This window comes from Octodon degus, unplaced genomic scaffold (assembly GCF_000260255.1).
Source record: "Octodon degus isolate 3935 unplaced genomic scaffold, OctDeg1.0 scaffold00004, whole genome shotgun sequence".
NCBI classification, from domain to species: Eukaryota; Metazoa; Chordata; class Mammalia; order Rodentia; family Octodontidae; genus Octodon; species Octodon degus.
Window position 1 is genome coordinate 7,371,044 of NW_004524580.1, and position 10,756 is coordinate 7,381,799.

Here is a 10,756-nt window from a genome sequence, read left to right on the forward strand (position 1 = left end):
TATATATCACATAATTAGTTTAGGAAATCAGAAATGAGAGTATGTGGGTAGCAGAATCAAGTAATGGACTGTCAACCTTTGAGATTTTCTGGTCCAAATTCCCAATGTATAAATAAGAAAACTCAAGATACAAATAAAGTAATAATCAGTCATCTTCTGATCCCAAAATTTTAGACTTTTTATGTGTATCTGAATTTTCTACTTAGTTAACTACCTATTTTCTACCACAGACCCAAGAAATACTTGACAAGGAGAGCAAATAATAGCTTAGGATGCTTGCAACACTAAGAACTCTAGCTCTAAGTGGGAGGACTTTGGGATGACAAAGACCTGACTTTCCATGTGTGGTTCATGAGCACATTATAAGACTTCACATCTTAATTTGTCATTCAAGAAATAATAGCACTACAGTACACATGGAAGACACATAACCCCAGACACCCAGGACGCACCCATTCTCTTGGGCTTGCTCCTAACATGCCTAACTCCTCTCCTCAGGGACTTTGAAATGTGCCCAACATTGACACATGTACCCTGACCACTTGTTTGATGTGCAACAATATATATTTACCTTCTCCTTGTCACTTTAGAACTTTGTACATGTCAGCAAGCATTTCCAAGAAATGAAATATAGCAGACCAATATTTACCAAAGGTGTTCATTGGTTACTTTATTATAAAGACTGCATGTTGTAATTTTGAAAAAGCAAGCAGATTGATATGACTTGCTTTGGAATCTAGTATTCATTAATGAATGTAATTTGTCAACAGTATTTCTTCATTGTCATACCCTCCTTGATTTTATCAGAGACATAGTGATCTTAGGAAAAAATAGTCACTAGAAAAGTTAAGTGTTAATAGCAATTATTTAACAGAATTATTTAAAAGAATGCAAATAAATTCATTTCTCTCAAATGATAGATCACCTTCCCTAAAAGTTCATGTGAAATAATGAAGACTGTTGAGCTTCTATCATTTGTTTTCTTACATACTCACTACATTAAATGTTAAACACTTTAGACAAATTTACTACATGCAGAAATTCCACTTACAATCTAAGTATTCCCTGTGTACAGAGAAGGTACATGGCCTGGTGGAGAGTGTGTGGGCATGCAGAGCTTTCTCAGAGGTCATCACCTTGGACAAAATCACTGAAAACTGCCATACATTAATGTATAGGATACATATGGAAGGCAGTGAATACAGCAAAGCAACACACAGGAATAACCTTGTCAGCCTCTCTGGCATTGCATAAACTCTATATTTTGAAGGATCTTTTACTGTTGTTGTAGCTTAAAAGCATTTGACCAAATATATTTCACAAAATGGTCAGTCCAAAACAAATCTTGGGCCAGGTATGGTGGTGCATGCCTGCGATCCAAGCATTGGGGAGACTAAGGCAAAAGGATCATTTGAGGCCAGGCTGAGCTACACAGAGTTCAAGGTCACCAACTACATAGCAAGACCCTGTTTCAAAAAAAGCAGTTTCTAAAATTCAAGGTAATTCTGAATTTTAAGATTAATTTAGATATACTACTAATGCATTTGAATCACCATTGAAAGGTCTGAAAAGTGTTAGCTATCTAAAACAAAATTACATGGAGAAAACAATTATGCTTGTGTTTTTCATCTGAATCTCTACTGTTTTATAGGGAAATCTCCAACCACTAGTTAGCACCATAATGAATGAAAGATTTAAGAATGCTTGAAGAATAAAGTTTGGGTTTTGGACTAAACCTGCATTAGAATCCCAGCTCTGTCATTTATATTGTCAATCTGAGCAAGAGAAAAAGGATACTGTAAGAATTAAATGATATTATGTGTAAAAGCATTTCTCAACAAAACAGAAGTAGCATTAAAAAACAGTAGAAGTAGTAATAGCAATAAAATGGTAAGTCACAGCTACTACATATTCAGCCCCAACTTAGAATAAACCAAAACAACTGTGAGGGATCTTCAATCTTCCAAAAGAGCACACCAAAATATTAATACTCTGCCTTTCAACATGATTGTGGAGCCCCACACACATTCAAGAGAAAGGTGTAGTGAAAACTGGCAATGTTTTGTAGGCACAGGGATAACAAAAAGAACAACTTCAGGAAGTGTCAAGAAGTAACATGCTATAGTAGTAACAAAACAGTTACCCCTTCCCCTAATAAGAAGTTTCCAAGTGGTCTTTTTTTAAAGAATCATCTAACTAAATGTTTAAGTACAAGTACTTTTCCTATGTGAATAGTATGGTAGTAACAAATGCATGATTGGGCCGGCCAGATAGCTGAGTGGATTAAAGCTCTGCTGAGGCAGAGCACAGCAGCTTGGGTTTGATCCTCACTTGCAGTGCTGACCCTGCCTCTGGGGACAGGAATGAAAGTGGGTGTGGTGGTGCACGCCTGTAATCCTGGTGCTGGGGAGGCTGAAAACAGGAGGATCAACTCTGTACTACATACATTAAAAAAAAAGGATGATGAAAAAAAGAATTCCTCGATTCCATTCAAGGCTTCTACCTGGCTATACTAGAAAATGTTCCATCACAGGAAGCAATCATGGTGCAGCTGAAGCACATGTAAGATGGTCTTGGTTATGACATGTCAAAGTCAGACCACAAAATGTCAGGAAGCGCAAAGGCAGTGCCTACAAAGAAAGCATTGTAACAGCAAGTGTGGGCTCTGGTTCTTGACCAGCACATCCCATACTGGGACTGTGTTGTCCATGTAATTGTCAGAAGTGAGGGGCCAGCTTGGAGCTGTATATTTAGTTAGGTGGGTTACATGGGTTTTTTTTTTTAAAAAGGCTTAAGAGCCACCAGAAGCTATGTTATAGCTTTTCAAAGATTATATAGAAAAATTTCTCTGCACATTCTTCTGAATACAAATTTTATTATTATTTATAAATGATCCCATAGGTTCCTCTAAGACCTTGATCTTTCCTAGTCCCCCACAGGTAAAAATTATAAACTCTATATTCAGTTACAAGAAGCTTCCAGACTTTCTAATATTTTACATCTTAAGAAAAGACTGCACTATACCATTCTTTTTTCCTGACAAGAATGAAGCCACCTATTTTATAAAGTTTTAAATGGTTCCCTTACAACTTGACAAAATTTGTATTTTAAGAGCAAAGGAAAAAAGGGATCAAAATGATCAAGGTATGTTACTTGTATGTGTACCAATTCCCCAAAATAAACATAAATATCATGTATTACAAACATATCAATAAAAAGGAGCAAAGGGATTTAATATTAAACTTATTGACAGTCTGCATTGGTAAGTAAAAGGAAAGTATATATAAAACTATAATAGAATATGAACCTAATTCAATTGTGGATCCCTCTATACGTCCTAGCTCAGATTCTTTGGAAGCAATTAATTATTGATTCTACTGCATATATTTTTCTTACACTTAACCGAAACTAAATTACTTTAGAATTTAATGGGTTGATATCTGGAAATATTAAATCCCAAAATACTAAAATACATGGACCGAAGAGCCACAACATTCTCATTTATTTCATAAATATACAAGTTCTACTATGTGTAAAGATAATAAGTACCTGGATGTGAAGGTTTCAAAGATGTATTTTACACTATGTAAAACTTTATATTTACGATATTCAATAAAAAAATAAAAGCAAACCTTTAGCGACCCAGGACCTGGAAATGTGGAATAAGCCTTATCCCTGTAAGTTTGAGAAGGCAAAGTCACAAATACTATTCAATAATAAGTATTTTCACAAGATAACCTGGGCATGGTGGTGAATGCCTATAATCATGGCACTCAGGAGGCTGAAGCAGGAGAAACACCCTGAATCTGAGGCCAGTCTGGCTATGTAAATTCAAAACCAACCTGAACTACATAGGAAGACACAGTCAGAAAGGTGAAAGAAAAGGGCAGAAAATAAAGTACAAGGAATATCCCAGTAGTAAGAACATCTCTCAACTATCGCAGTATTTATTATACAAGTTCAAAGAACAGGAAGATCACTTTTGGTTGACAACTGGATTGAACTCCAAAGAATGATTTGAGTTGGCAAAGAATATGGTAATAGTGGAAAAAATCATGGCTAAAGGCATGGAAATATAAGTAAAAATTTAGTTCAAATGGTACAACACAATGAAAATGTGTCAAGAATAAGCTAAAGGTAGAAATATTTTAGGTTTAAATTTAAGGAGAGGAGTGACACAAAGTAACTGACAGCAATCTGTATGGTAGATTGAACCAGAGTAAAGAGGCAGGGAAAACAAGCTATTACTATACTCTAGAGATAAAAACCACGAAGGTGTGAAATAGGTTGATAGCAAGAACAGCACAAAAAAGAACTGACATAAAGGTAATAGCAAAGACTGAGTCAGAAAATTGAATAGACACATGTGGACCAGGGGAATGAGTAAACAACTAAAACGCTTAATGTGACATAACCAATACCTAGTAGCAACACTAACAGAAACAGGTATCAGTAAGAAGAGCAGTCTTGGGTGAGGAAAGATGTGTATTTTAGAATGAATTCCTGACAAGGTTATAAAACTGCCTAACCAGATTAATAGAAAAAAGGATGCTCTTTAAGTTTAAAAATATGAACAACATATGCATCTAAATTACTGTTAATGATAAAGATAGATTATAAAACTAAATTGTAACTGAAAAAATACATCTTAATAAGAATTCTTGAGGAAATCTTGAAAGTTAATGTAAATACAATAACTTCTATGCACTGTATGGTAGAGGTGGTCTTTTATTGCTACTTAAAGATATTTTTTAAATAATAAAATTACAGCCAGGTGTGGAGGCACATACCTGTAATCCTAGCCCACCGGGAGGCTGAAGCAACAGTATCATTACAAGTTCAAGACCAGCCTAGTGTACAAAGTGAGCTCAAGGCCAGACTGAACTGCATAACAAAACCACCTCAAAAAGACTAAAAAACACAATGTATTTAATAAAGACAAAAATTAAAATGAGAAACTGGAGCTCTGTAAAAATAAGGGAACTAGAAATAAGACTTGGAAGTCACTGGCTCAGAAGAAAAAGATAAGATTTTAAGGTTAAAATCAAAAGGCTAAAACTCAAAATTGTTAAGAACTCTGTCTTGTAAGTGACACACACCAGTGAGAATTACCAAAATATATCCTATATAACCTTATTAATGTGAAATCTTTATAAAGAATACTGAAATATAAATACAATCACATACCATAAAACTCTACTAGTTAGCTATAATATTAGAGGCTGAGTACTGCCTGATAAAACTGAAATTATACTCTACACCTCAGTTCTACAAAACAGATATTTATGTCACGGACATAACTTTGCACTGTTTTCCACCTATTCTTGACATCAAGACACGAATCTGATTAAAACAACAACAAAAATCCCCTCAACAACAATGACAACAACAAAAACACTGTTTTTTCTCTGCATAGGATGACATTTCTATACAGAAAGGACAGCTGTAGACTATCTTTTATAACTTCTTGAACTCATTCACTTAAACTTTCAAAAATAAGCTGTATATATTTAGAATACAAAAGAAGTATTAGATTAAGAAGTGTATCTGTGAGATGAGGTGTTCCTATAACTTTTCTCATAAAAATGAAATATAAGATACTCCATCAATTTTTTTCTTTTCTTTTTTTTTTTTTTTCGGAATCGAGGATTGAACTCAGGCTCTTGTGCTTGCAAGCGCTTTTTCTATCTGGTGTTCTGAATTTGCCCAATGTGAACTCCTTGTTCTTACAGTTACAATTGGAAGAAACCTACAAGTTAAATGAGAAGTAAGAGTAGAGAAAACATAATAAAAACTAATGCTTGATCTTTCAAAGACTTGGGCTTTACTGATTTAAGGAATGTACAAATAAATAACAAGAAAAAGGCTTTATGAAAACAGCATACTAAGACACTTCTCCTTAGTGCTGTAAATTAAAACAAAACATGGAAGAAAAAATTTCTACATAACACTAAACCAACCTTGGAATCTAGTTAATCAAGATGATACTGGAAAGTCTGATAATTCTTGGAACACGTACAAATTGAGAGGAAAGAAAAAGACCTCAGAACGCCATTACACATAACTTCTCTTACTACCTAAACCAGTATCATATATTAATGGATTAGAGATAGCCCTCTTCCACCAAGCCAAAATAACTGGGCTCCTCCACAGCAGTAGCTTTTTAAATTTCTCAACTATTTTATTAATATATTGATATAAACTATTCCCCAAAACTATTCCCTAATCAACTTATATATCATCTTGGATATATAAGTTATTTCAAAATTGCTTTCATACTAAAAAAAATACTTAAAAGAAATTTGAAAGTATTTTTCATCTTATATGATGACATTATCATTTTTAAGGCCAAAAATCACTTTCAGCAGAGGATTTAGTTTAGTAACACAGCTTGCCTGGCAAGCTGGAGGTCCTGAGTTCAATTTCTGGCACCAAAAAAACAAAAAAAAACCTTTCATTGTTAAAACCACTTTTTTGTAAGAATCTATGGTTACATTATTAAAAAAAAAACCAACTTAAAAACTTAAGCTAAATAAAAAAAATGCGGCACACTGGAGACTCTTTTTTAACACAACAGAGAAAGAGCTAAATGCTTTATTTTTACTGGGTGCTACATTCTAAATTCCAACTTGTCCTGCAAAATGTCAATCACTTCCATCCAGTCCACTTTGTAAACAAACGCCATAAACCAAACATTACATGAAAATTTGATTAAATAAAACGTAATATGGTCATTCACCTAAAGAGGAAGCACTAAAAGGAAAAATGCCATCATTCACCTCTCTTTTAAAAGGGCATCAAGTTAATATTCATGAAATATAAAGCCTTAAGTTTCAACATCCCAAATTTTTAATATTGTATTATTCAAAGCTACATCTTCCACATGCAATCAAAGCAAGTCTGACTTTGTCCAAGTCTTCACTGTAAAAGATTTTCTAGTAATTCCAAGGTGCCCAATAAGAAAATGAATAAGAGTCTATGTTGTCACCTATCACTATCGCTTAAAATTGCTTTTTATCCAGAACCCTACGGGTTGTGTTGCTTTTGGCCTGTTAAAGGCAAGGCAACATTATCTCTGGATTGCCAATAGTTTCTCCTTATTTGGCTAACACTGCGAGATCCCAATCAGACTACTATAAAACTTTAACATGCACAAAGCTTCCATTTTGAGAAAAGTTTGTGACCAGCTTTTTAAATTCCCACTCCCAAAAGAAAAATCCGAACTTGGTAACCAGCTTTGAATAGCGCAATGTTTTCTTCTTTTTCTCGCTCCAGTGCACACTCCAGGACCTAGACCTCAAGGATCTCTGACACTGCGGCAAACTCTTCGAGTACCGGATCGAGTACCGGACTCAATGCGTCCCACTACGTCCGGGTCCAGAGCCAGGCGAACCCTCTGGGGACGCTCCTTTCCCCCTTATGTTCCAATTCCCCGTCTCTCAGCCGAAGCAGATCACCTAATTACACTCCGTTTTCCCCTCCCCAGTGACCAAGAGCAATAAAGGAGAAAACAGGAAATCGTTTGCTCAAGGCACTCGGCTTAGGGCTCTTGATTACTATTATTATCATCATCATCATCATTTTGTACTCAAGTCCTCAGAAGTACAGCACGTCCGATGCCCACCTACCATCTGACGACCAGCTCCTCAAAGCGCCCCCTCGTTAGCCTTTTTCTTCAGCACCCCTCCCAACAGATCGGTGACACCGGTACCCCAGCGCGACCCCAAACACACACCCCTCTCGGTCTCAACTTCCAATACCAGACGCACGTCCACAAACGGCCCTGGAGCCCCAAGACGACCACAGCCCCGTCCCCTAAGCCCCAGAAATCATCCGGTCCCCAGCTCCGACAGCACCGGTCTGCACGGGCCTGGCGCCCGGCGCCTCGGCTCCTCGCCCGCCCTCCGTCCGTCCGTCCGTCCGTCCCTCCCTCGGGGAAGCCGCCCCCTCACCCCGCAGCAGGGAGCCTCCCGCCGCCCCCAGCCCCTGGGAGCCGGGAGCCGCGAGCCGCGAGCCGCGAGGAGGCCTCGGCGCGCGGCCGACGGGGACCCCAGGCCAGGAGACCGGCGGCGGGGCGCACAGACCTGATGCAGGGCAGTGAGTCCGTCCACATTGGCGTAATTGATGTCGGCGCCGCGGTGCAGCAGCTTGAGGACCTCGTCCGTGTCGCCACTGGAGCAAGCGGCCAGAAAGACGGCGCCATCGTCGAACTTCACCTTGGTCTTCTGGCGCTTCACCACGGGAGGCTCGAGGTCCGTCTCGGAGCCGATCCAGCGCTTCAGCTGCTCGTTCCGCTTCTGCTTCGCGTCCGCCATCTTCATCCCCTCTCCTGCCGCCGGGTCTTCTTATCGCGAGGGGGGAAGGGGGAGGCGGCGAGGGAAGAGAGGGGAGGCAGGGGGTGTGTGGCTGTTTCTATGAGAGCGGGCCGAGGAAGGCTGGGAACCGGGAGGAGACGCTCGAGACTGCCAGTATCCCACAGAGCACTGGGGCGGCGCGCCCGGCCGAGCGGACCTCCCTTCCTACCACAGAAGCCCTCCCGCCCCCGGCGCGGCACCCGTCACTGGCGGCCGATCTAACGTAACTTCGCGAGATCCGGGCAGGGAGGCGCCCTCCGGCCTGTGCGCATGCGCCCTGGGCCCGGCCCCGCCCCAGGAAGAGCGCTCCCGCGAGCCGCGGCGGGGGTGGCCGGGCCACCGGAGGGAAGCGGGTGTGGCCCGTGCCGTCCGGCCTGCGGGGGCTGGGACCGACCTGGAAGGGAGGAGGCGAGGCAGGAAGGTCGTCCTGCCCGCCCGGCTGAGGGCTCCCGGGGTTCCGGAGGCCGGCGGTCGGTGTGCGGGACTCCGGGAGGGCTAGACCTGCCTTGCCGGGCCGTGCGCGCGGCGCGCGGCGCGATCGTTGGCTCCGGGCGGAGGTCTTCCTATGGGCCGCGTTGTTTGAATGGAATGAAAGATAGGTTTTGAGTTAGGTGCTTGCGGTTGCTCTTTGTAAGGAATTCGGCTGAACTTCACGTTTCAGTATTCATAAGAACGTGTTAAAAGTAGGGCTGTGTGGCGGACGGCTTTGGCGGTGGCTCCGGAGGTGATCGCCTATTGACAAGGGTTGACCTGCGGTAATTGCGGTTGCTTCCTGCCAACACCCACTGCAGAAACGTCTTCCGCCTAGCTGGCTTGTTATTATTGTTTTGTTTTCTTTCTCCTGTACTTACTCTGTGAGTTCTCCTACCCTTCCTTCAGTGCCTTAAGCCAGTGTGGCACTGCCCAGGAGCTTAGCTCAGCCTTGTTAACTTGGTCCTGGCCTTTTAAGGGATTTCTGGTTCCAGCACCATTGCTTTCTAAGGAGTAAAGACCCAGCTGTGTCTAGAACGCAGAAGGAATGTTGATAAAAGGCAATTAATTCAGCCAGTATTTATTGGATACTCATCTAGTATGCCTTGTCTTACTAGGCACTGAAAGTACCAGGAAAAAAATAAATTTATTTGAATTCACATGCTCAAAAAGACTCATTTATCATCCTTGTAGAAAGATACAACTTTGCCTTGTATGACTGCATGCGCGTACATACAATTTGTAATACTGATGTCTTATAAACCGTGTGTCTGCAGTCTCCACCAGTTGATACATTCTTAAACACCCATTTGTTAATTACCCACGGTTTTCTGGAGCATTTAGAGCTACAAGTCGTAAAATCTGTCATTCAGTGGGAGTTCAGGGAACATTAAAACTCAGTGTAGAGTGATTATTACTGAGAAGCAGAATTAAAATTTATTTTAAAAATGTTGTGCACCTGTTCTGGGTTAGGTTTGGGGGATTTTTGTTTTTGGTGCTGGGGGTACAGCCGTGAACAAGGAGAAATGAAATGAGTGAAATCTGATTAGGAAACCATCCACCTGTAAGACAATATTGTGAACCTCAAATACTAGGGATAGTAGAACCCAGGTTATTTATTTTTTATTGTATATTCTAATTTCCCATGATTTTATTGAGAAACAAATAGCAATAATTTTCAAATCAAACTGGTAGGATAGTTTCAAAAATTAACGCATTGCATACTCTCTTCCTAGTGGTTATTTGCTGTACAAGATGCAGACATGACACCCTATTTACAAACACTATTAGAACAAATCCCTCTATTCATTAAGAGAATGTAACTATATATCTGTCCTAACCAACCTGAATGCACAGATACAAAATGGACATTTGTCTGTATCCCCTTTTTTGTTTAGTTCTGTCATTTGAATATTATAGGTGTGTTAACTCAGCAAAATATTCTAAAAGAGTCCAATAGTCCATAATAGTATTGGAACCCAGGTTATTTTAAAAGTACCTTGAAGATATTGTAGAAACAGCAAATAAGTATAATGCACCAATGTTAATATCAGACTGTTTCAAAACCACACATGGTGTTAGGTGCTGAACAACCATTGACACTAAAATATAAAATTCTTTTCCGTAGACTGCATGTTGTTCTCAGAATACATTAAAAGAATTTAGGGATTGCCTTGTCAGCTCCCCTGTCTACTTAAAGAAACTGACAGCATATCCCTGTTCTCCCCAAAACACAATGCTCTACTTAGTGGCCCTTAAAAGTGCTCTTTGAGTATAGATCAGTATCACAAAATTCATTTGGGCAAGAAGAGTGTGGCTGGAAGGGCAGTATTTGTGTCTCAAGCATTATTTCTGGTTGTGAAATTCATAAAACAATAGTAAGCATAAATCCAATTCCCAAAGAAGGACATTTAAAAATGTGAACAAACGAA

The 10,756-nt window shown here is 39.9% G+C and overlaps 1 protein-coding gene across 8 annotated transcripts in view; it reads right to left on the bottom strand.

The window, feature by feature from the left end:
- Nucleotides 1-8,672, bottom strand: part of Ppp1r12a (protein phosphatase 1 regulatory subunit 12A) — a 150,140-nt gene extending 141,468 nt beyond the window's left edge. For 2 of the 8 annotated variants that reach the window (XM_023716169.1, XM_023716164.1), the window contains exon 1: nucleotides 8,085-8,663. In XM_023716169.1, the coding sequence (XP_023571937.1) occupies nucleotides 8,085-8,321 (237 nt within the window). In that variant the 5' untranslated portion in view covers nucleotides 8,322-8,663. Of the gene's footprint in view, nucleotides 1-8,084 lie in introns of all 8 variants that reach the window. The other 6 variants (XM_023716166.1, XM_023716165.1, XM_023716171.1 and 3 more) reach the window with 5 other exon arrangements.
- Nucleotides 8,673-10,756: the final 2,084 nt, after the last annotated feature.